Source organism: Desmodus rotundus, chromosome 4 (assembly GCF_022682495.2).
Source record: "Desmodus rotundus isolate HL8 chromosome 4, HLdesRot8A.1, whole genome shotgun sequence".
Lineage (NCBI taxonomy): Eukaryota > Metazoa > Chordata > Mammalia > Chiroptera > Phyllostomidae > Desmodus > Desmodus rotundus.
In genome coordinates this window covers 134445681-134472537 of record NC_071390.1, presented here as the reverse complement: position 1 = coordinate 134472537, position 26857 = coordinate 134445681, and the positions used below count along the sequence as shown (strand labels likewise).

General features: G+C 41.0%; 2 protein-coding genes across 6 annotated transcripts in view; both read left to right on the top strand.

The window, feature by feature from the left end:
• RASGEF1B (RasGEF domain family member 1B) overlaps positions 1-26857 on the top strand; it is a 506625-nt gene that overhangs the window by 454800 nt on the left and 24968 nt on the right. The window contains exon 1 of one of the 5 annotated variants that reach the window (XM_024579072.3): positions 15660-15811. The exons of 3 other annotated variants lie outside the window; for them this stretch is intronic. The gene's annotated coding sequence lies outside the window, so the exon portion shown is untranslated. Of the gene's footprint in view, positions 1-15659; positions 15812-25833; positions 25986-26857 lie in introns of those variants that run through there. One more of the 5 variants, XM_045184807.3, reaches the window with a different exon arrangement.
• On the top strand, positions 3415-5237 carry LOC112321663 (small nuclear ribonucleoprotein F). The gene is given in 2 exon segments (XM_071221343.1): positions 3415-3447; positions 4597-5237. Coding segments are annotated over 2 exon segments (318 nt in total). The 3' UTR covers positions 4882-5237.

The window sequence follows — 26857 nt, the reverse complement described above, 5'->3', positions numbered from 1 at the left end:
CTTGATATGATTGTTATGAAGATTAAATAAATATATGTATATAAAAAACATTTAGCACAATCCCTGGCATGTAGTCAATGCTCAATATATGTTAGTCATCCTACACGGCCTTTTATTAAATTTAATTTGAATGGCCACCTATGATTCCTGCCTATACAGAAAACCCTCTGGTGCTCAAAGTGATTGCCAATGTGAATCCTTCAATCATATACATTAACAATCAACTTAGCATCAGGGACCATAGCTTTGAATCCTCAAAACCTACAATACGAGTAAAATCAAAAGCAGGGCCAGCTCTTTGCTGCTACAGAAGCCGATACTCGAGAGGTGGGTGCTGATGTAAAGAAAAGTGGTTTATTTTCAGGTGCCAGCCATCTGGAAGATGGGGGACTCATGTCTCGAAGTCCATCTCCACATCTCAGTGGAGGCAGAGGTTTTATATAAGGAGGTAGAGGGGAATAGAACCGAGATCAGAGTGGGGGGTTTGAAAAGTATTCTACCTGCAAATGAGCACAGTCTACTTCGATAAGGCAAGTGATGGTCCAGGGTGCATCATCCTGGATTAGTCGTCCTGGATTCACATATTTTGGTTTTACATCATCCTGACTCCATGGTTGAAGGTCAGAAAATCTAGAGCTGGGAGGCCTAAAGGTCAGTCTGTATCTTTTGAAGCTAGTTCCTAGGATTCTTAAAAAAGATGATGTTTATCTATAAGCTACATATTAGTCAGAGTTAGCACTTATAGAAATACTCTCAAAAAATGGTGGGGTGGGTTATTATTCCCCACTGTTACAAATCTCCACTGTCATTTTTTCTATCCTACCCATTGAAGTTACATGGTGGTAGAGAAAACACTTCAGAAAACTAGAAAAATTCAGGATCCAGTTGTTTATAAGTGAAAAATAAAATGTTACAGACAATTAATTGAATTAGAGTATAATATTCACAATTGTGTCTGATAGATTTTATGGAAATACAGGTTTTCTCCTAAGATCACCCTCATTTATATCAAAGAGTCTAATCAAAACCAATTCATTTACACATTAAGTCCAGTTTCAATTCGGCCTGATTATTTGCATGAACACAACAGGAATAGCTATTGATCATATAGGCTCTCTTAAATCTACTTGGCTAGACTGTTACACGGAATTTTCAGATTGAATGTTAATTAGCTCCACCCGGCAGAGGAGCCGTGCCGCACAATTGCACCAGATTTTGCCTGCAAGACCCGCAGGTACCAAGGATTTCCTTAGGTCAAGGTCCTTAAAATGTCTTCAGGTTATTTCTTGAGACCTCCCGGGAAAGCGCCCTTCACTCCTTACCTGAAAAGGTTACCATGAGCCACGTAAATAAGCAAGGTACCAGGCCATTTCTACAAGGGGCTTTCCTCAACTTCCAAAGTACATATTCATTTCTTAAAGCTTTCTTCCGACATCCAGAATCTAGGCATGTCTCTCCCAGACACGAAATTCCAGTCAAATTCTTGGCTAATAAATTCACAATTGAAAAGTGGAAGAAATCAAATTCCTATTGAATTTGTTTGAATGCAAACAAATATATTGCCAAGAAAATAATACTACTAATTAAAAGTTTTCAAGTTCTGGAGGGTTCAAGTAGGGAGAAAAATATAGATGCTTCAATATTGCTATAATTTACCAAATTGCTCTATGAAAACAAATTATTTTTTAATCAGCAATATTTTTTTAACAAAGTCACAAGAACAATAATTATCCTCAGTCCATTCAGTCCCACAGTCATTCTTGTTTATCCCAATTATCCACCAGCATCGCTTTGATCCTAGTCATCCCCCAGAGCCCCATATGGTCTCATCTATTTTAAAGGTATGATCTGAAAATTTATTCTCAGAAAGTCATATTTTAGAATAAATCAGAAGATGTAATGTTTTTACAAATGCATCAGAATGTAAAACAATGACTGTCTCTAAACAACAAAAGACATACTTACAATGACACGGTTATAGATTAGATTACCATGCAATTGACAAAGGAATTTGATTTTTTTGGTAAAAACATTTTAAGATAACAATCAGTATTATAAATGAAAGTATATCAGAACAAGAAATCAATTAATTTGTTCCCCACTGTCATTGTACCTGAGGTTTCTTTTGGGAAATAACAATTTGTTTTGGGAAATCAAAGGGAGCTTTTGGCTTTTTCATTTGTCATTAAAATTATTACTCTGCTTTCCCATCTATCTATGTATCTTTTCTTTTTCTCTCTTATTCCCTTCTCCCCATTTCCATTTCCCTTCTTGAGAATTCCTTCCCCAATGGTCTTCCTATCTGCAATTCCTTTCCTTTATTCCTTTTTCTTCTGAGTTTTACTGTCTGAGAGGGGAGTGAGATCTTTCCACCTCTTTAAAACATCAATTTAAATCCTTTCTGACTAGAATCCTTAGGATGTAACAACATAAAATCTTGTGCATAAGAGATCTTACCCCATTTACCAGACCTTGGCAAAACAATTCAAGGTCAAGACTGAGTTGCTTCTTTTCAAAACAGAAACAAGTGCAAAATCCAAAGCAAAGACAAAGTTCAAACAATGAGTATTCTCAAACTAAATCCTCTAAGAGGAGGGTCTGAGAATATCCTTAGGATCTTATCTCACACACACCACTACCACAAATGACCTCAACGAAGTCCAAATGTAGGAAGCCCAAATAGTGGAGACAGAGGATTCCTGGTGTGTACAAAGGCAGAAGAAGGTGAGGAAGAAGAAGGAGGAGGAGAAGAAGAAGGGGGGGTGGGTAGAGGAGGGGGAGGAGGAGGAGAAGAAGAAGAAGAAAAAGAAAGAAGAAAAGAAAGCAAACAAATTAAGTGTAACCAAAACAGACAGACCAAGCTCTCAAAGAGAACCTGACATTCTCCCATGAAGGAACAAAGAAACAAAACTAAGAGACAGCTAAGAAGCAGTATGTAACAAGAAAAGCAAACAATATCCAAAACAAAACCAAGAGTGCTCCAACCAAATCCGACACTGGGGGACTGGGAATTTTTTTCTTGTCACTGAGCCATGCCTACTGCCCAGCAGTGCCTATTGATTCTTACAGAATCCCAAACGGTTCAAAGAACCTAAGTGGTGGGACAGTGGCTCCTGGTTGTGCACACCAGGGACTTACCCAGACTGGGCTTGTCATCCCACCAACAAACCATTTCCTTTCACTAGCAAAGTATTTAAAGGCTGCTGATGCCTTGAGTGGGAGAGCAGGAAGAGTTCTCGAGATAAAGGACTCTTGACAGCTGCTGGGAAATTCCTCCAATCCTTGCAATGGGGTAAACCTGACACAAACATCTGGAACCCCCAGCCTGGGCCCTCCAGGCCTTACGAGGGTTCACATAGTCCTGGCAGAGTCACCAGAAATAGTAACCGAAAGCAGGTCCAGCTGCCTGCCACTATGAAAGCCAATACTCGAGAGGCAGGTGCTGATGTAAAGAAAAATGGTTTATTTTCAGGTGCCAGCAACCTAGATGTTGGGACTCACATCACAATGCCCATCTTCTGGGAAGATGGGGGACTTATGTCTCAAAGCCCATCTCCACCTCTCAGTGGAGGCAGAGGTTTTTCATAAGGAAGGAGAGGGGAATAGAACAAAGAGATAAATGGAGGGGGTTGAAAAGTTCTCTATGTGCAGACAAGCACAGTCCATTTCAATAAGGTAAGTGATGATCGGGTGTATAGCATCCTTGTTTAGTCATCCTGGATTCACATATCTTGGTTTTACATTATCCTGACTCCATGGCTGAAGGTCAGCAAGTCTTCTGGAGCCGGGTTGCCTAAAGGTCGAAGTCTGTAATTTTTGAAGCTAGTTCCTAGGATTCTTATACAAAGAGGATGTTTATCTAAAAGCTACATATTAGAGTCAGCACTTACAGAAGCGATGTCAAAAGAATGGTGGGGTGGGTTATAATTCCCCACTCTTACAATTTTCCCCCGTTACAGGAGAACACAACTTGTGTTCAAAAATGTGTTTGCAGTGTTAAATCATCAGTGTGATAGTTTATGATTCATTATTATGGCTGTGCAAGGTATTAAAAATTCCCTATAGGAACTTAAAATTAAGATAATTTTAATGGGTTTCTAGCCCTGGCTGGTGTGGCTCGTGGATTGAGTACCGGCCTGTGAACCAAAAGTTTGCTGGTTTGATTCCCAGTCAGGGCACATACCCGGGCTGTGGTCCAGGTCCCCATTTGGAGGTGTGTGAGAGGCAGCCAACAGATGTATCTCTCAGACATTGATGTTTCTTTCTCTTTTTTCCTCCTTCCCTTCATCTCTCTCTAAAAGTAAATAAATGAAATTAAAAAAATAAACTTAAAAAATAAAAATGTGGGTTTCTAAAGTGTAGACAGAAACAGCAATTTACAATATATCTTGGGACTATGAAAGTTTATTCCAGGTAAATGGAATAGTATTTTAAAAATCATAGAGATGGGAAAACATAGATAAGCCGTTCACTCAATTGGATTATTATGTATGTGAAAGTAAAAATAAGCATTTCTCTTAAAGCTCCGAGATTCAGGCTCTGCTCGAGGGGATCTGGTCAGGAGAGACCAACGAGAGCTGGGTTGGCAGTGAGTAGCCTGCAGCATTTGCCCGCTGTTGCCATGAGTTTGCCCTCAATCCCAAGCCTTTCCTCAATGGACTAACAGGGAAGCCAGTACTGGTGAAACTTAAGTGGGGAATGGAGTACAAAGGCTATCTGGTACCTGTTGGTGGCTATATGAACATGCAGCTTGCAAACACAGAAGAATACATAGATGGAGCATTGTCTGCACACCTGGGTGAAGTTTAAATAAAGTGTAATAATGTCCTTTATATCAGGAGTGTTGAAGAAGAGGAAGAAGATGGGGAGATGAGAGAATAGCATCTTTTGTGGGGAATTTTTTTAAATATTTGTTTCTACGTAATAAAATGTATGCTTGTATTTTGAAAAATAATAAAATAAAAATAAAAATAAAAGTATAAATAAGAGATAAGATTGGAAATTTTGGTTGAGAACCTTGATTGCTTCAATAGAGCAAACCACTGGCAGTTTTGGAGCAAATGAGCAATTCAGTTTCCTGAGATGCCACATATCATGGAGAGTCTATTCTGGCAGTGTATGTGTATCTGTATCTGTCTTAGTGATGGGGCAGGGGGTGGCAATCAAGTAGGTAGGTGGCTGTTTCTCTAATCTCTGAGTGCAATGGGACCAGAAATGGCAAGGAATGAAAAGGAGAATTTTGGGGGTAGAAAATGAGAGGATATAGCTGTGGACTGAATGCAGGCAACAAGCTCAAATGAAGAGGCCAAGAGAACTTTGAGGTCTCAACCCTGAGAAAAGATACCATAATCAGAACTTAGAAGGTCATAAGGGGGAGCTTATCTGGGGGAGGTGAGAAATTTCCTGATGGAAACGGTGAGTTTGTTAGACCTCTGCCTTCTTTTAATTAGTAATACTACAACCAAACCACTGTTTGAGGCTGGTTCTCATAAAGCGGAAGGCTTGAAACTATGAGATAAATCTCTCCTCAACTTAGGTGGCAAAGCACCTAACACTTGAGCCAGTACATGGGCACAGAGCACAGAGAAAGGCTTCAGAAATCTCACTGGAGCTAGTGTGCACAGACTGCTCAGAATAGCTTCTGCTCTGGAGCTTATGAGTGTTCCATGGCCCATAAGATCTGTAACCCGGTCTGTGTTATGGATGGGCTGGTTGAGAAAAGGGAAAGTGAGTTTAGGAAGATACACAGTAGGTCAAAAGGTAGCAATATTTTCACTCATTTATTTATTCAGTATATATTAAGCACCAAATATTGTTGTAGGCATAGAATTATATATAAGGCCTTTACTCATGTATTTTTTATTCTAATTATTCTATCAGAATTTTTTCCTAAATATGATTCCAATAGTAAATACATACATGGATAAATAAGATAATTTTAGAGAGTGATAAGTCCTTCTTGAAGTGCCTCTTCATGCTTAGCAATGACCTAGAACTAACCTGTCCTGGCGATACTCATGCCTAACTCCTCGTCCTTCAGGTCTTAGCCTGAGAGAAGGTGTCTCTGCCCTTCTCTAAGCAGGGCCCCACAGCTGTTCATCATCCCAGTAATGATCACTCTCTGTAATGATTGACTATGTATTTTTTCCCTTGTTTAATGTCTGTCCTACCCACCTGGACGGTATTGCCACGACAGCAAGAACCTTGTCTATTTTGTTGTCATGGGGTTCCCTGTACCTTTTCTAGGGCCTGACCCACAGTAGATTCTCAGTAAATATCTGTGGAATTAGGGTGACCAACAGTCTCAATTTGCCTGGAACTGAGGGTTTGCCCAAGAAAGGGCTTTCAGTGCTAAAACCAGCACAGTCCTGGGCAAATTGGGATGGTTGGTCACCCTGTATGGAATGCATATCCTTTGGATAAGAAATTAGTCCCAGAAATAGACCTTTCATCATCACAGTTAAATCTCAAGTCTCACTAGTCAAACCCAGAGCAGAGGCATCACTGTGCCCCCCGCACACTTAGTTGCAGCCCCTGCCTCTAAGGTCGGCCAAACCTTAGGGAAAAGTAAAAGCAGATCCCTAGGGACTCTCGCAAGCATCATAATCACTATTGTACTGCAGACATTAAACTCTAGGGCAAGACTATGCCAAGAGTCATAAAATCGCTGGGGTTGGGTTATGTCTATCACTTCCGGGTTTCCTCAAGCCTCTTGGCTCCTTTCTAAGGTACCCAGATGGAACTGGACTAAAAACTGACAATTAAAACAGTAGTAATATGAAGTAGCATTTGGCAGCTAGAAGACATCTCTGAAATCATATAATCCAGCCCACCCCAAATTTTCCAGTTGAGGAAACTAAGAATTTGAGATGTTAACTTCTCCAATGGAGAGCCAAGTTTTACAGAATGCTCTTTATTTGTTCCTACACTGACCAGAGTCCCTTTGCAATACTGGTAGCTGCTCTTCTCCTAGTCCCACCCACTGTGCACTCTGAGCAGGCTGTCCTGTTCTGGGTTTCCTCCTTCATTGTGTGTGCTCTGGAACAAGTTCTGCCACCTTTTGTGCAAATGACTTATTTCAATACGCTGGTTGTTTTTCCCTAAAAGGACTCTTGTTTAACAGGTTTAGACATTCCTTCTTCCTTGAAGATGCATCGATTACTGTGAGATTTGGAGTGAAAAAATTTCACCACTATGTAGTTTGCTGATCTAGGAAGGAAGGAAGCAAGGAAGGAAGGAGGGAGGGAGAAAAACCCTAAAAATTATAAAAATTTATGAAGCTTAATAGACACCTTGCCTGTCAGGTGAGATGTTCCTGGAGTTTATGTCACTGTGATATACTCTAAAAGATTGGTTCATGGAAAGCACAGAACAAATTCACATTCATTTATATTTTGTTGTCTGTTCTGAGTCAAAAAAATGATACATGTCTGCCGTTAGCCTTAGTGCACAAGCAGGAGTAGGGCTAACAAAAATTGCATCTATTTAGAGGTATTTTCAAATCAGCATGTCCTAGTTTAACTGTTTTGGGAAAAATATACAGCTTGTTGTTGGTATTTTGGAATTTAGAAAGTTTGGGTTCTCGACTGCCTTTGTAACAGTTGGTGTAACTTAGGAAGCCAGGCATTTAAAATAGTTTTTATGAGTTCTTTAAAAAAACTAGAACTGAAGATGAATGTGTTATTAGCTGGGGAACTTTATCCAGGGCGAGACGTTTCATTTTACCCTTTGTTATGACTTTCGTCCCATGAAAGGGGTTAAATTCCTACCTCCGTGGAAAGGCCTTGGTCTTTCTTAGGCCTGTTTCTTTACATATGTTTTCTTAGGGGAATCTCTTTAAAATCACTGAGCAGTAGCCTAGGCCTTAGAATTCCTCTTCTCCAACTCTTTCTAAACTACCTTGACGAGCAAGAGCAGCGTCCTTTCACCCCACCCACTCATCAAAACACTTCTGGAAACACACACCTTGGCTCTCCCAACGGACCTGAACTCTCCCGAGTAAATGGTCCATTCCACTAATAAGGACATTTTGTCCACATTTTCAACCCCCTTTTGCCTTTAGTTTTTGACCACTCTTCAGCAACAGCTAATCATACACAATTATGTGAATAATTGTAGATTCTAAAATTATCACCAGTTAATTCCAGGCCTTAGAAACATTAATCATATGCTAGTGGTGTTGGTCTGTGGGAGATTTGACTTCCAAGTAGGCTTCAGTTACGAATCAAAGCTGTTTCGTCCGTTTATTCACAATACGCTTCTCTGCCTGAGAGGGGACACACTGTCGCGTCAAAAAGCAAGAGAGGGGCTAATTTTGACAAACTATGTGAGATCCGTAACATTCTTTAATGAACTTCTCACATAGTATTTTGTACGGTGGGACCAAATAAAGTTCTCTGTACTGTTGACTGTTCTATTGTATAAATGTGACTAATCAGTGAGCAGAAAATAGGTAAAACAACAAATATACTATTACATTTTGCCTTAAAGTGTAATCTTTAAATACAGTTTGAGATTATGCAATATAGCTCAATGGAAAATTCCAATTTTGATGATAAATTCTTTAGTTTTTTAAAGAAATGTATAAAATATAAAAGCATGAACATCTGTGTACACACCATGCACAAATGACAATAGTGAACATTTTGCCACATCTGCTCCACGTCTTTCTTTGTGAGGGAAATCCAACACTACACATGAAGCTGAAGTCCCGTCTGCCTTCCACCCTCAGTCTCACCTTCGCCCCTTCCCAGCAACACCCACGCTCTTTAATTTACTAGAGAAATAGTTCAACTACCATGATCCTCTCCATTTGTTTTTGTATAGAAAATATATTTAGCTTTATGTTTTTCCATAGCAATATCTAGCTAAATATACCACACAGAAATTCTGGCTTTACTATGGAAATAATGATTTCCATGTGTCAAAATGAATGTTTGGACAGGTCACAAAATTAACCTTCCTAGAATCATCTAGAAATGACAACAATGCTCTAATACTTTTCAAAAATGATAGAGTCTTGTGAAAATCAGTTATTTTATTATATGAAAGAGAAAATATCTTAGGGATATGTTTTCATGATGACAATAGTAAATGCTTACTAGATAAGCTTTTTCAATCAATATATACTTTCTGAAGTGTTATTAATAGTGTAGATCATGTGACTTTAATGGTAATGCAGACAAGAGCTTCCTATTTTATTACCTTGAATATTAAATAAGATAAATGGTATTAAGAATATTTAGAGAATTCTAATAAAGGGCTTTAGCAACATCTAGAGAATTCTTTATCATTTTTTCTAGAAGTGTGTAATAGAGAATATTTGTTGTCAATATATGAAAACAAATTGTACTTCCATAATATCCAAGTAGCTCCAGTAGCTGCAGTAATAATTGGGAAGTAAAATTGTGTTGTGTTTGAAGTCTTGGGCTTATCACCCAGGCTCTCTGACTGGTATAACTTTGCTATTATCCTGTTGGATGGCCTTGGAGAGAGATCATTTAATTTCCCTGGGATTCAATTTCCTCATCTCAAAAAATGCCTTAAAAAAAAACTGCCTTGGTTGGTGGCATTGGGGTGGGGAAAGATGAAAAGAGATTATCATTAATGTTTCTCACAGCTCTAAAATTTTATTATTCTATTATTCATTTTATCCCTTCTCCCTTCCCACTCAATGTTCTAGTATATAGATTGGTAATTAATCAAAACTGAGGGAATCTTCTAGCAAAATAATCAGACTTAATATTAAAGGTTATAAGAATTTGAAACAGAAAACCCTTTTTTATAAAAATTCATTATAGAATTAACTCATTCACAAGGAACCAGACAAAAACTGCTAGAAAGGGACACTAGAAATAGAGAAATATATTTATATTTACTATTAACTATAAAGATTTTGTAGGGTGGACAATATTTATCTAAATATACAATTTTAAATATAGTTGAATTTCTACTTAAAACAGTGATATGTGTATCTTATTAAAATGATGCATGTTTAAGGTTGTGAAGTACTTCTTTGCAGTGCAGTAATAATAATTAACTGTATTATATAATCACTGGGGAAGATGAGACTGTCTCATGACCCTGTAATTAGGCCAAATTATACTTAATTTCTCAATATCAATATCCCTCTTGAGAATATTGCAAATGACTACTTTGGAAGAGTATATAAGAATTGACAAATGAGTGAAATGCTAAGGCTTATACAGGGAAAATAATAAATTTGCCTTTCAATAGTTCTTATCTACTGTAAATGGAAATAGAGAAATTTCTTAGGGGATTTGGAGACCTCCTCTATGTGTTGCGGAATTTTCCAGGCAGCCATTGCATTCTTTCGTACAACTCTGTGGTCTGGGAGGTAAAAGGTGGCAGTGATGAAGGACCGCGGGGACGTGTGGAAGAGACTTCCCTGAAGTTATTTTTTCTAATTCATTCCCTTCTATTTAGGAGTGTTTTCTTAGCAAATTTAAATAAATGGCTCTCTATGATATTTTATTAGTGATCCCAGGAAAGGCAAATACATGCTCTGTAGTGACCACTGTTATAGTTGACTGACCCTTACTGACACAGTGCTCTCCATACATGAGACAATGGATGTGAAAGGACATTGTGTACTATAGCAACGTTGGAAATTATTACTGACATGACCATCCCAAGGCTGATCCAGTTCTGTGTTTTCTCACAAAATGTCCTTCCAAGTGGCAGGATTCATTAATAGTTATGAAGGGATTGATATGACTGGGCAGGACTCAGGATCTTGAATATCTAAATCTTCATGTTCTGCCTTCATTGACCCTTCGCTCAGGTTCCAGAGAAATGTATGTACCAGGGCAGTGCCAAGTACATGCACACTTTTTACTACTATGAAATTCCAATACTGCTCCTTTGTAAGCTGGGTTGGCCCATGAGCAGAATTCCTTTCACTCAGGCTAGAAGGAGGATGAGAGCTTGAAACCAAAGCCCCCAAGGGGTCTCCTTCCCCTTTTCACCCTAGGCTCTCAAATGATAAAGAAAGGGAAGTCAAGGAAAAGCACACTAAAAGGCAGGGGGAACATAAAGGGTTTTCTCTAAGGGTTGTTCTCTGTGAAAGGGACTGGGGGTGGGAATGGAAGGATTATATTTTCTTCCACTTCCCTTAACTCTATTTTCTGTGCAATAGCAATTGCTTTTTTCTTTATATAAAGTAAACATTTTGGTATCTGTGCCATACTCTAGGTATTAAGGGGTTTTGTTATTATTTACCCTTTAAAAAAAACTGGACTTGTGTGTTCCAGAGAAGCTACAATTAGATCATAGATCCTATAGGATAAGTTAACCAGATGCAAAGTCATACTAACATACCATGTTTAGTAACTGGTAAGTGATTTTCACAAAAATGTATTCATGTTTTTGCTTTATAATCTTTCATAATCTTTTGTCAATATACAGGAGTGACAATATGCACCAAATTGATCAAAAATGGGCTTGTCTTCTTGGCTTTTGTAGGCTGTGGTCTAGATGGACTATTGATAAGTTATGTGACCAATGCCTTTGTTTTTTCTTATAAACTGGGGCTAAGATTTCATATCCTTGGAATGTTCATCTCCGTATTCTACAGTGATATTGAGAAAGTGAAAGAGAAAATGTGGATGTGTTTCGGAGGGTCACTTGGCCATTTCACAAGGTCGTTTAAGATCCCGAGAGGGAACTCAATGCTGAAAAGGGCTGTTACTCCACTTGGGATGTCTTTCATGTGTTTCTGACACCGAAGCCACGATCCATTCCCGTGCACTTTTTCCTCTTAGATCCCAACTCGTGTTCTGAGCCTCATTCCTCTCTCATGTGACAAGTTTTAAACATTTGAAGGCAGTGATGCTCTGTGAGATTTTCATTTAAAGTTCAAGTGTTTTAAGAATATCATAAACTACAAAAATTATATTAAATTTGTGTCTGAGACAAATAATAAACATTGTTTCCCAATGAACACAACTGACTTCCAGTTTAATTAAATACACATATCTACTAGGGTTTTCTTTCTCTCTTTCTTTTTTTTTTTTGAAAATAAACATTTATTTTGGAATGATTTTCACTTTACATAAAAGCTGCCAGGATGGTAGAGAGTTCCCATATACTCGGCACCTAGCCTACCGCAAGTCAACATCTTACACCTTACAATGGTGTATTTGTCCAAACTAAGAGACCAACCATGGTATGTTATTATTAATTAAAATTCAGGCCTTATTGAGAGTTCTAGTTTTTCCACTTAAGTCTTTTTTTTGTTTCAAGATCCAATCCAGGATATCACACTGCATTTAGAACTATATTCCTTTTAAATTCTTTTGGTTACTGCAGTCATTTTCCCATGGGACAGAGAATGGGTGGTAGCACTATTGTCTTTATTACTGAGCTGGAGAAACTAAGGCTTGGCAACACCAAGGGACTAAGATACCTTAGTGGGGCCAGCTTCCCTTTGCGCCCTTCTTCTACACTTCCTGCCTCCCCCCACCCCCAGGACTCTTGGTTTTCAGAGGCCCCTTTGGATGTCCCACCTCGCCCCACCAGTGCCCCTACTAGACTGGGACTACCCACATCCATCACTTCTTCCCCTAGATTTGAGGGCCAGAACAATGTCTTAGTGACTTCAGCCCAGGCAGAAGTGACTTTCAGCCTGTGAAAGACAGAGGGAGAGCAGGAGAGTGAGAGCAAAACAGAGTGAAAAGGAAACACTGTTATTTGCCTATGCAAATCATTCATTTGTGATAAATGAAAATGACACAAATTATTTTCAGTTTCTGTAAAAGGAATAGTCTGTTACCCCATCCCTTGAATCTGGGCCAGCCTTATGATTTCTCTGACCACAAGAACTTAGCAGAAGAGAAGTTGTACTAGTTCTGGGCTTAGAACTCAAGAACCTTGCAGCTTCTCTCCTTTTTATGGAATCCTGAAGCTGTCATGTGATTAAGCCTGAGCTAACCTGCTGGAGAAGCCACATGGAAGAGAACAAAGTCACCCAGCCAACAGCCTGCCAACAGCCAGACAAGTGAGTTAGACCATCAAGCCTCACCTGAGGTGTCAGCTGATTGAATGCCATCACAGGAGTAACCCTAGGTGACATCAACAGAACTGTTCAGATGAGTCCAGCCCAAACTGCCAACCCACAGCACTGAGGGCAAATAAATGGCTTTTTAGCTGCTAAGTTTGGGGATGTTGGTTACAAAGCAAAGGCTAACGGTTACACAATTCCTTATTTCTCCCTTAGTAATGATCTTCCAAATTTATTTCAGGAGGCAGCTTGCCAGTCCCAGGAGACAGGACATGATTAGTTTCCTCAACTGTGACAATTCTGTTCCCTGCTGTCTTAGCTTTCTTTGCATCAATTCGACTATTATTATTGAGCATAGCAACATTTACAGAGATAAGGGTTGAGTTAATGGAGTCAAAAGACCAGAAAGAAACTACTACAAGTAAAGAAGGTAAAGAATGTATTTTCGTTGTAGAGAATAATTGATACATAATCATATTATTTATTGAGTGCTTATCATGTGCTAGACATTAATTAATTCAACCAACATGTGCTAGTCATTAATTAGTCAAACAACATATATTTATTTAGTGCTTATAATGCGTGAGGCACTCTTCTAGACATTGGAAATACAGCAGGAAAACAACTACAATGACAACAACAAACCTGGCTCTCACCGAGTTTTTTATCCTAGTGAGAGGAGAGAGGCCATAGTAAGTAACATATACAGTATGTTAAGTGGTGGTAAGTCCTATGGGTGAAACAACAACGAAACCAGGAAGGAAACTGTGGAGTAGGGTCTGAATGACATTGTTCCAAACCCATTTCATGTATTGTCTCTTTCAACCTTCTCAGTATGTTATTGAAGAAATTACCTATGTAAACCAAGATTGCTACTGTCAGATAAGTAAACTGGGGCCTTCTCTAAAGTTTGAGAGCTGGCTAAGTGATAGAGACAGGTTAGGGTTTGGGCCACTTAGCTTTGGAGCTGTCCCCTGTACGTCACCTCTCATATAGGACGCTGGAAGGGGCCCTGGGGATCTACCAGAATGGGGAGCAGACATGTGATTTGGTAAAGCATTGAACAATGTTATCATAGTATCCATTTTATATTTTGAGGAACTAAAATAAATATCTTTTTTATAGGTGGGGAAAAACTTCAGCAAGTAAAACTAGGCAAAATCTTCTGGGCTGCTGGGTGTATCCACGTGTTACAAAGGATATGTCAAATATTTTTCCATTAAGAAATCCTGATTTAGTCCAACCTTTTTAATTTATTGCTATAAGACTAGGAATCTCAAGATTGTAAATGACTCGCTTAACTTCCTAAGGCTTGTTTTTCACAGAATCGGGATGGAAAACTGGGCGTGAGAGACTAATCAACCAGCACAAGCACAGCACTTGGTCTGGGCTGCCCAAGCCTCTGTGCTTTATTCTGTATGGCTGGCCCCAGCCAACTTCTCTTGGCGGTGTAGCTTCTTCTTTAAACTGCAGAGAGGCTGGGATAAATGAAAGTGAATTACTGAGTCAGAGAGACCCATTTGCAGAAGAGGAGGAGGGAGTATAATTAGAAGAGAAGTGAGAAGAGGCACAGATGAAGAAAATGAGGGTAGAGATCAGCTAAGAATAGGCAACGTGAACTCCAAGATAACTGTTTCCACCCAGGAAGGAGGAGGGAGGGGGAGAGATGGAGCAGGGACATAAAAGGTTTCTATATCTCAGTAATCCTAATTCCAGTACTAAAAGACAGGAATAGAGTGTTGTGTCATATATGGGAAAACAAGCTCAGAAAAGCTACTTTACTTAATGAAAGTTCACCTAGCCAGCAAGATAGTCTCCTGATTCTTTTTTTCTTTAGGTCTCTTTCTTCCCTTATTTGTCTCTCCCCTTCCACCTGGTTTTATTTTATACAAGGTGAGGTATTTAGGTTTTTACCTTTAAAAAAAAAGTTATCAAATATCCAATGGTATAGTATATGGTTACCATGACAACACAGCCTTTACTGAGGACTGACCTCCCCTTTTTGCTTCTAGAATTATATTTCACAACACAGGTTCCCTTCCTTTGTGGAACTGGTAAGAGGTGCAATTTTACATTTTGTTTGGATGACCATTTGCTTAACGTTTGTCCTCCACGAGACTGTAAGCTTCATAATGGCAGAGACCAGCCTACTTTTGCCAGAAGTGTGCCCCCAGCGTTTTGCACAATGCCTAGCACTCAGGCTCTCTGTAAATACTTGCTGAGCAAATGTTTTTGTGATTACTCTCAGCTTTCTTTTGAAAGTTACACGGACAGTAAGCCTTAGCTCATAATTATGTTAATAGATACTGTGTAACGAGTCGGGTGGGAATTTACAGGTAGTACACAGGTAAATGGACACACACACGACTGCACAAACAGCCCCCGGCAGGTGCACCCAGGAGGAAACGCTCGCCTTTGGAGAGAGCCGAGCCAGTGCTGGCAAACACCGCTGCGCTGGGGTCCCGCGGCCTCCGCAGCAGCGTGGGAGGGCACCCGGGGCGGCATCACAGCTGGAGCCGGCCCGTGGGGACGCGGAGGCGGTGAGCTGCGCCGTGATTGGCTCTCGCCTGCCGGGGTGGGCGGGGCTGCTGCGGGGGGCGGGTGCTCGGAGGTAAGGGGGTGTGCGCCGGGACTGGGCTGTAGTTTCAGTATAAACAAGGAGCCCGACTGGTTGTGCGGGATTTTTTTTCCCTCACTGATTCCCGCGCGCTTTAGCTCCCTGTCCTTTGGTTGCAGTTGTGGTCGCGCAGCAAACAGCCGGGAAGGCGAGGATCTGGGGTCCATCTGCAGGTGGGTTTGTTCCCTGGCCAGGCTATTCTCTCGAAGGACGGAGCTCGGCAGAGGGAACGCACGATCGCCCCGTGCGCTGCGTTCCTCCCGGCGACCCGGGAGCAGCGAGCCTCGCCAGCCCGGCTCTCATCCTGCGCCTCCGCTGCCGCGTACTCCCCGGGGCGGCGGGAGACCCTCAGCTAGCGAGCTCTCACTGGCTCAAAGCGCCCCGCAAAGCCAGGGACCGGGAGGACCCCCGACCCGCGGTCGAGGGCGCTTGGGGCTGCCCCGGGAGCAGACCTGGTGCCAACAGGTGCGGGGCCCAGCCTCTGGGGCCCAGGGCAAGCTAGGGTTTTTCCTTCCTTCTCTAGCCCTGATCCCGCAGCCAGGCTTTCTGTTGCGAGATCGTGGTACAGTTTTTGAGGATTTGTCCGAGTTCTAGTCGCGTCCATCCTTTCTTCATCCTCTCTTCCAGTGCACTCAGCTAGGTTGTTTCCTTATACTTATTGGCTAGTTTCCGTGTGTGTGTGTGGAGGGGGGTGAGAGAGGGGGGAGTGGCGGTGGAATTGTTTATTTTTAATGTCGGAGCCGCATAATCTAGGGTCTGATTTAGAAAGGGACAGGGGACCCAAGTGATGTGCTCGCCACCGGCAGGGTGATATCCTTTCATCCCACTCCCGTTCAGCTGGCGAAGTTGGGGCACACCGAGACGCCTTGCTCTTGCCAAAGCTCAGGTGAGTCGCCGCGGGTGACCCGGCCGGACGATAATAACATGAACTGAGGGAACCTGGGAGCCTCGCGGGCAGCTAGCGTGAAGGAGGCTCCTCTCTCTAGGGGAACGGTGGGGACAAAAAAAAAAAAAAATAAAATCGGGGTCTCTGTGTGTGGGTCTGTGTGCGCGCGCACGCGTACCACTTGAGTATTGCTTCTCACCTTACCCCAAATGAATTGGCGCAGTTAAGCAAAAGCAACGTGCAGAAGGTGCCACAAGTGCATTAAATAGCAGGAGGAGATCCCTAGGGAGCGCCTTTCTCTGGTGAATGTCGAAGTCTGTCATCGTCGATTAATTCAGGGGCTATAATGTGTATAGATGAAGACACACAGAAATCTGCGTAGGTGTGTTTGGGCCGAACACGTCTCCAAGGAATCTTTCGTCAGCAGCACCATGTGACGGTGGTCAGGAACTGCTGGTGTGTGTAGATCTATATTTAGCCCTAGATGATCTCTACAGGGAAGGTCTCTGAACTGGGTACGTAAAAGAGGAAGAGTCCAGGGATGAGGGTTTTGCACTCTTGAATAATGTCTGGTACAGTCAGACTCATATGGGGTGAATAATTAATTTTTCCTCTCGAAAACAGTAGCTAGAGCTCGGCATGTGATCGCTGTGTCTCAATTTAAAACATAGTTGGACCATGGTGACAAGTCTACGCTAAGAAACAGGGAGGTTACAATTAGCCAGAGTATATACCGATTGGAGATTTGGGAGGAAAATAGGAGGTCAGGTGGGGTTTAGAGCAAATGTAGAATTGATCTCTAAAAAGGAATAATAAAAATTCTTGGCTGTTGAGATTTTCATGGAATGAAAGTGTCAGCTTTTCGATTAATGGTTCTTTATTTGGGAAAGGAGGTAGTGCCTGAGCCAATGAGGACCCAGGGCACGTTTGACAGACATCAGGGTTCCCAAGTAGTGCTATCTTATGCCTTTCAAGCAGATTTTCTGGCAAAGATGAGATGATCACTGCTGATTAGCAAATTTCTTGTTGGCATTCTTCTACTACATGTCCTCCAATCCTTTGTTTTCCTAGAGGTGGCAACATTTGTAAGTATATAGGCCTTGGACTTTCTGGCTGGCTAATGGAGGGTTAAATTCTTCGAATTTATTTCTCCCATGTGTATTTTCAGTCTTGATTGATATGTGCTCCATTAGACAGTTAATCTGCTACTATCACACCTGATACCTGGGGATCATATCTTTTGAATAGAAAACCACCAGACAGCATTTACATATATTGTATTTCCCCCTTAGCATAGCATCTAATTTAACTTATTCTTAGGTATATATTTCTAAATATTTATCATTTATCATAATACATGTTTCTTATATTATTGCTAACATTACTATCTAAAATTAACTACTGGCTAATAGTAGTTAATAAATGACAATAAGGGGGAAAAATCAATGACTATCACCTATCTAGAAAAAGAGAAATGGTCAGGAAATTGGAGGGGAGAAGCTGGGTGCCTGTCTCTGCCAGGCAAGGTACCTAATATGGCACAGGAAGTGATGGGGTCAACTGCATCAATCTCCAAAGGCAGCCTGGCAGAATTAGACTTGCAGGAGCATCTGGATGACCCCAAACAGGAGATGGGGAAAGGAAGGTATTCTCCTTAACTTGAGAGAAAAATCTGGAATCTCTGAATCTCTGAAGGGATTGAGAATTTTGATTGCAATGCCTACAAATAATAAATGGCAAGGCCTTTAACACATTCTGTGAGATCTTAAAGACACAAATTGTACTGTTGAAAATGCTGTGGTTGAATTTAGGGGTTGCCTCCCCATTCCTTTCACTTTTCAAGAACCACAGTTGCCCTTTCTTGGTTCTCCAGTGAAATCTACGAAAATGATATCTGTGCAACCCTCAATTACCCTAAAATGGCAGGTGGTGTAGCCTAGTGCTGTGGACAGATTTCGGCCTTCGGAATAGAGAGATGAAGGTCCTAGCCAATCTGGTACCCTAACAAGTCCCTTATTCCCTGTACCTGCAATATCTGTAAAATTAGGGTGTTGAACTAGATGATTTACAAGCCTCTTTTAGCTCTCTGATAATTGATTTATTTTGCTGTACTGCCACTTCACACATGTGCACCCTGTATTAGCGGGGGAGGAGGGGAGGTTGAAGTGAGCTGCAGGCAGATATTCAGCCACTTTCTGGGTGCATGGAAGTGAAAAGAGGAGAGTGAAATTTGTTGTTATTGATGAAAACTGTGTAGAGATTTAATATTTCCTTAGACTGCTTTTGTTTTTCTCCTGCAATTATATTTAAAAATACTAATTATCGAGAAGGTTGAATCCGGAAATTTTTTTGAATTAAGGCCAGTGTTGCTACTTACTAAATTTTAAACCAGTTTTTTGGGCTAGTCTTTTTTTCCCTGAGGCTTATATATTTATTACTTTATAACATCTAGGAAATCATTCAACTAATAGAAATTTTATTAGGAAACCCTAGTGTGAGAATTAGTTTAACACAGAAAAAGTACAAATAAGCCTTGTAAGAAAGGAAACACTTTACTGTGCAGCCTACCAGTATCTTTCTGTTTGTCTGGGAGAACGGAGGGGGAGGCATCAGTGTAGTTTTTCAAGAACTTGCAGCCAAAAAATAAAATTATCCCAGTAACCATGTCTTACAGTAAACTGCAAATGGAAAATTCTGCTTGTGTACTTCATGTCCTCACTAAGTATCCACTCACTTTCCTGCTGAGATGAATTGGGTTTAGAAACCCATACTCTTTCAGTAAAGGATTTTCTCCCAAATAATATTCTGTAATTTGGTCTGAGATGTATTTAGCCACATTTTCAGTGCTCAGTAGCCACATGTGGCTAACAGCTCCTATATTGGGCAGTGCCAAAGAGGAATATTTCCAATATCCCAGAAGGTTCTTTTTTGACATTACTTAATTAGCCGTTGATAATTTTGATTATCCAGAAGATCACTGTTATTCCTATGGGAAAATGAAATAATTAATCTCATCATAGACACACACCTACGATATAGGAAATAAGACTAACTGGCTTTATTAGCCAGCATATATTTTCAGCAGTACAGAATGAACTATGCCACTTTCCTAAGCTCAACAATATGCCAAGATTACAAATACTAATTTCTCAATTTTTCTCCCCAGAACTGTACTTTGTCCTTTTACTTTTCTGAACCAGCACCAGCTATTCTGGGTGGAAAGCACCATCTCTTTCAAAGGCCATGAATGTAGAGCCATCTACTGTTAAACTCAGGAACTGCATGGAAGTTGTAGATGATTAAAAACAATGCAAAAAGATTGTCAGCATGTTCTGCCCTCCATTCCCAGAACACAGATTTACCTCATAGATAAGTTTTAAATGACTGTCCAGGCCCACTAGAGTTTCCATGTACTGAAATGTTGTTTCGTGTTTTAATAACCTGGTAGCAAGGTATTCTTAAGACAAAAGATGAAAAGTTTTAGCTCTGTTTGTCCTCCAGGAAAACCAGGTAGTAATACTTGAGTCAGAATCCCCTGCTTCCATCAATTAAGAATTAGTAAAGACTTTTTTTTAAAGTAACTTCTAGGACAAATCAAGCAGAATGCAAATTCATTTTTTGTGTGGAAGCCTATATAACAAATCAGAAAATAATACCATCATTTCATTATTGTGGAGAGAAATAGGACCTTCTTTCCTTAAAAATACTGATTTCCCCCCTCCCCCACTGTGAAATCTACTAAGCATTTGTGGCTCCTTTTCAAAGAGTGTACTTATCGGGGAGATACTTATTTTTTGTTCACATGCCGGAGAAGTGAGTGGATTCTGAGTTGGGGGCTCTGTATGTTTGTCCTCTCAACACAATACCTCTTTTTTTTCCGGGTTAGCAGAGGTGTAGGATTTCTGCTGTTTCCAGGGCTGTTGCTGGACCTCTCTGCTTTTAGGACTGACCCTGGCTGAGGAAAGGACTGAGAAGATAATCTTTTAGACATTTTCAAGATCAAAATTTTACACAGTGTCAGAAACTGGACTCTGACTTTCTTCCTGGCTCAAATCTGTAGTTAGATACACTCTGTGAACTTGCAGTCAGTCCTTGTATTGTGAGATCAAGCAGTGCCAATGAGATACCAGCTGGACTAAGGCTGAAATATATGAACTCTTTCTCATTCAGGTCCCTGGAACCTCAAATGAGAACAGGAAGAAGATATCTCATGAAAGTGCAAAGTTCCTTTGGAATCTAGATGGATATTGGGGAACCAGGAATTCCAGGGTATTAAATTAAGCCTCTCCTCACTAAACAAATATGCTTTCAACATTCAGCTGTGATAGGGAGGCCTTCCTCCACCTCTGTGGGTTTTTTCTCTTTCTTTTTTTTTTGAATTGGGACATATGCTCAGCATTTGACCAGAAGCTAAAAGATATCGATCAATGTAAAGGCTTTGAATTTATTAAGTATTTGAGGAAACACTTTTTTTCTTTGACTCCTACTTTTTCTATCTCTTTCTCGTGAGTGTAAAGGAAATGCTGACTTGACATTCTGGGAGAGATTTACAAGGCAGCTATAGCAGATGTTGAAAGATAGCTTTTGATTTAGTTCCCACACCCATCTTTTCCTTGACCTCTTTTCCAATTGGAATTGTCACCTGAAACCACCTTCTCCTGGTGCACCTGCCTCGTCATAAATAACATTGTGAAAAAGCAGTCGCTAATTCAAACGCAGTCTGCTGTTGAGAAAAAGGCAGCTTTTCATGTGGTGCTTTCGTTGCTTTGAAACCATTAGGCATGCCTTTCAAATCCATTCATCCCTTAAATCATCCAGTGCATGCTTCCTTGCGGCTGGATCAATGTCAGGCTGAACTTTTACAGGGTCCTTGGAAGAACATGATATATCTTTGTGAATTAGCTGCCCCGGTAAGATATCTTGTCTGTCAACCAACTTTCTGGCTTACCAAATTAATTTTAAAGGGAACATTCATCTCGTGCACCTGGGTTAGATATATCTTTTACTTCCCTTTGGGAAGATTTCCAGCAGGACCTGTAATCTGCATGCTAATTTTCGTGTTGCCAAACTTTCTTTTAGTCTGGCTCATTGTTTTAAAAACCAAAATCTGTTTTTCATTGTCTGGTGGCATCCTCTCCATCCCAAAGGACTGCCCCAATTTAGGGAGAAAAAATTGCCTATTTAAATATCTCTACCCAAGCCAAAAGAAGTGTCTTTTTAAAAATCCTCTTCAACTCCATTTGATTGGTACTACCTGGTAAAAGTAGGTAGTTCCTTTGATTTCTAAGGAGGAGCTCCAGTGTGTTAGACCAGGATTCCCTTTGGAACCACCCTGCTCTCCTCCTTTGAGGTGGAGTAGATACATACCTAGGTTCTGTGCAGGTCGGCACTTGTGCGTCCTAACCTGGAGTCTGAGCTCCTTGAAAGTAACATGCAAACTTGTTGCCTTTCTCATGGAGAGAGGTTTGTGATTTCCCGAAAAAAGAGCCCTGGACAAATAGGATGTATTCTAAGTTTCTAGGAACTGGTTTACAAATGAAACTTTATAAAGTAAGTATTACTTGGGAGATTAACCTGCACTCTGCTTTATCTTACTGGGAGTGATTTTAATCACTCAGTAAGAAGTCAGCAGCTTGTTCAATGTCTCCCATAAATCTCTGTTCTTCCAAAGGAATTAACTAATTTGAAGTTTGACTTAATGTTCAAATGAATGGCAGTAGTTAACTTCACGCTGTCACACATTCTAATTTTAGAAAAGAGCCCATTTTTCCTAAACAAGGTTTTTGGTTAGCATGCACCCATGGATAGGTATGTTGGGTTGGACAAAATGTGTGGTAAAGGAGAATGACCATGGAGAGGTTGATTTTGAAATCCTGTTGGAAAGGGCAGAGAGGAGCAAATTGAGAGTTCACAGGACCCCAGAGACAGAATATATCAAATGTGAGAGCTATACAGAAGTTTGCTGCAGGTAAGAAATCAGAACTATACTGAGATTGAAGAAGAAATAAATGGAAGCTATGGGATAGGAGCCTCACACTTAGCCCTTCTTCCACTAGGAAAGCATTAGCAGATGAGTCCTAGAGTTAGCAGTGCCCAGGGAGAAGTAGTTCTCTGGATCGTCACGTCCAATACTTGGATCTTGTATTTTTCTTAAACAACAACCAAGCCAATAGTTAATCTACTGAGTCCTTTCATTTGCAGAACTGAAGCAGGTAGAACTACAGTCCTGGATGTTAAATCCGAGTAATACTGAACAGCAGTAGTTCTCGATGTGGGTGATACTTGGTAGGGAAAAAAAAAAAAAACCCACTATGTTTATTTGTTAGGTATTTAAAAATACACTTCACAAACAGTACTTTCTGTACCCTTCTGCTGACCTTTCCCCTTGTTTATCAAGTGTATCTGTTACCCTAGGCGGTTGATCTTTCCAGAAAAGTGGCTAGGCAGGCCATTTGTTAAAGGTTATCCAGGAATGGAGAGCAAATACTGTGACCCAGGATCTTTCTTTCGGTCACTTGTCTCATTAACATTTTTTACTGCAAATCTATAAAGTACACAAGCAAATATTACTGTATTTCATTGACTTTAAGATGCCATCCATTGTAAGATGCTCTTTTATTTCATATATTGCTAAAAAAGACTTAATTAAACATCTTATTAGTTTTCTTATCACTCAACTATTTATATGCAAACTTATTACAAAGATACTAAAATATAAATTAATGTGTATTAGAATCTCTGAAATCTTTATCTAGACAAGACTGTGTTTTCATTGCAAAGGTCAGTAACTCAAACACTTTTATTGATAGTATTGCTTTATAAGAAGAGTAATTAGTGTCCTCAATACATCTTTGGAGCAAGGATTTATATAGCACATGTAAAACATAAATTTTTCTAATAGCCTACAATTTGGGACAAACTGACAGATTTTTCATTTTATGGTCAAAAGAAGTTCAAAGAAGACCACTTGCAGTAGACGTGATGTGGTGTAATAAATTTTGAACTGACATCTGAAACCCTGCCCTTTCTGTCTCTTAATCTGATGTAAAACCCCAAGAGAGTTACTACAGCTTTTCTGAACCTTAGCTTCTTAGGCAGTCAAAACAGAGTGAGGATGCCTGCTGAGTAGAGGTTGTAGAGTCCAAAACTTCAGCTGTAGGTGGTAAACCTCACACAGATAGGGCTGCACTCCATGCTCCTCAGGTGAGGGGCCTTGAGGGGCACGGAGACGTGAAGGACTGTGGGGGGTGGAGACCTTTTCCAGCACATAGGATCCCATAGTAAAGGAATGTGCAGCTAAGGAAGGGAGAAGGTCTAAGGAACTGTAAGGTGCTGTCTTGAGTATATGGCAAGGTAGCAAATATGACTGCTGTGCATGAATAAGGGGCTAGAGTCTCTTGGAATGACTTGAATCTCAGCAGTTGGCTGTGTTCAAGTTCAACAATCAAGGTGGCTCATGGGAAAATTAAATCAGCTGATTAGCAACAGAACTTTGGAAGATAGAAAATGACCTGTGACATACTCCCTTCTTAAAATTGATTTTTAAGTGTAATAAGCTATAACTCCAGTGAGCTTACCTTGACTTGGTTCCCATTGCCGTTAGCAGTATTTTCTTTTGGTGCCTGGTGGAGGGAGTTTTTTAATGCTGGGACTTCGTACCTTCTCAGACACATTCTGTGCGTGACCTGTTTCTGAGGAACAATACAAAAGCCTTTTGTTTTTGCTCTAATAAGGCTTTAAGAAGAACTTTGCTATAAGGAAAATCGGCAGTTTTGTTAGAATTACAGAAGGGGTAAGCAAATTTGGAAGTCATTTTCCAGATGAAAAACCTGCGGGGGTGGGAGTCGCAGGGTAAGTGACTCAGAAGTGTTCAGGGCTACAAAGCACCAGATTAGGGCTTCCCTACCTCGGGGTCCTTGTGCAGATCTCAGTCTTCATCTGCTTGATGGGAGCGTGTAATGAAGATGTACAAATGCTTGGTGGCTTTTGGTGCTGATTCCTTGAGAGGGAACTCTGAGTGACTTATGACTTTTTAATGGATTAGTGCTTAGTGTTAATAAACTGGAGACAGCCTGCAAAAGTCAGAGCAGTTCCACCGGGCTCACTCGGGTCTGTGGCCACATGATGGTGGGATCTCAGCCTGGTCACTTCACCTCACCTCCCAGGGTGTCAGTTTGCGCGCTTACAAAGAGGGGAGACTGGACCCGGACCAGATTGTAGTGGCACTGGGCTTTTGCTTCGTCTGTGACTGTCTTGTAGTCATTGCCAATGACTTGGGATACGTATCCTCCCACCCTCCTGAAGCCTCTGAATCCTTCCCTCTCCTCCCCAGGTCTTTAGGCAACCACTTCTAATTGATTGCTATTATTATAGAACATGAAATGAAATCCATTTTGCATCCCGGACTAGATGATTTGTATGATCCTTTTGAACCTACAGCATTTTCTGAAATTCTCAAATCCTTGTCAGCCATCTCTAAAAAGCAATTTACACACATGTTGTCAGTAGTGATGGGTAGTAAGTGGAGAAACTGAGGAAAATTCATGGTTCCAGGCAGAGAAATAAGAAACTCCCAGGGCATGATGGCATGACTTACACTTGTTATCCTGTACACGAAGAACACTGTGTGGCTTTAACCATCCAACACTGTTGAAAGCCAGACCTACTGTTCCCTTCAGGCTCTCAGATATAGCTTTTAGATGCCTCTCATTCCAGGTCCCTGTGTCCCAGTTTAACAACATTTGCATTTCTCTGGGCAAGGATAGGCAGGCTCTTGTTTTTTATTCCCACCAAGGACCTGCACATGAATTTGCACAAAGATTATACTGCACATGAATTGTACTCATAGAAAGCTGGCAACTGGAAGAGGACAGAAACATACTTTGTCCATTGCCTTGTGAAATGTTAACACTGAGTTATTTATTTAACTGGGAATCCTACGTGTGTGGTCTTGCCAATGAAGTGTGGAGCATTTGTGTTAATGTTTACATTCCATAGTTCCTGATCCTTTGGCCATGACCTTGTCCTGCCTAAGTGAGAGGCACAGCTATGATGACACTGATGTTAACCAATCTCCCCAGAGAGAGTGATCCTCAGTAACCACTTTCTTCCCATTTGTGGCTATGATTTCAGGGATCCTTTTACATTCTCCCCTCAGCATTGGTGTGTGGATGGAATAGAGTACAAAATGCTGTAGTTCTTTTTGGGATGCTGCTTTCCCTAAATGCCATTTTCACCTGCCAGGTTGGCTGCATCAGGAGCGCTGTTTTTCTCCAACACCTCAGCCCTGGCCGCCCCCTGCCAAGGCACCTGCACACATTGTGAGGCTGTGGCCCCCGTGCGCTGGAGCTGGAACAGATGCCCCAGCAGCGAGGGATGTGCCATCTCAGACAGGGCCGCGCAGCCCTGCCGCATTTGGATGCAGATGTCTTTTGGCATCCTGGGAAGAAGGCCTGGCCCAGGTTGTATCCTCCTGCAGCCTCCACACACCCTGTCCCTGTCAGCCCAGAGCTGGAGTTTGGCTTTCTCTCATTGTGTGATTTCTGAAACCCTCAGTCTGGACAGCTCCTGAATGCCTCCATTGTCTGACATGCTGCCAGAACCAGGGAATCTGTTCTCAGTGCTGGGAGCTCTGTCCCTAGGAATCCAAGGAATAACTTAATAGTCACTGGTCTCTGCTGAGCGCCCTCTGACAAGGCTTTGCGAGTTGCAAAGCACACAGATGGAGAGGGCCGGCACACCACACCGCTCCTTGTTCTCCAGGTCAGGTGTCTTCTCAACCCGTGTGTTTACTGAGAACTGAGGCTTTGTAGAGCTCCTCACCCCCAAAAGAATTTTGACACAAAGCAGTGAAAATCAACACTATCTCACCTTCCAGTGAAAGCTGAGGAGTCAGCATTACATACGTCTATGACCACCCACACACAATGTGCACTTCCAGTCTGGGCCTCTATTACAACTTCACTTTTTCAACTTTTGTTTTGGTTGTCTCCTAATCTATGCCCAATGCTAGTCTGATATTTCTTAAATGTTAGGTAATATTTCCCAGCTTTGAAGGCTTACATATTTCCTCCTTAGGATAATACTTGCCTCTGCGGGGTAAAGCAATGACCAGATCTGAAGGACTGATATCTAAATATGGCAGCCCCTTTGATCTAAACTTTATGGTATTTCATTGAATGAGATTGGGACTCAAAAGTATGCATATACATGTTACTCAAAGAGCCATTTGCTTCTTGATGAGTTCTGATATCGTATCAGAACCTAACCGGTTTTTAAAATTGCCAGTTCCCTCCTTACTGTTAAAGCATGGTCCTATTAAAGCTTACTTTTC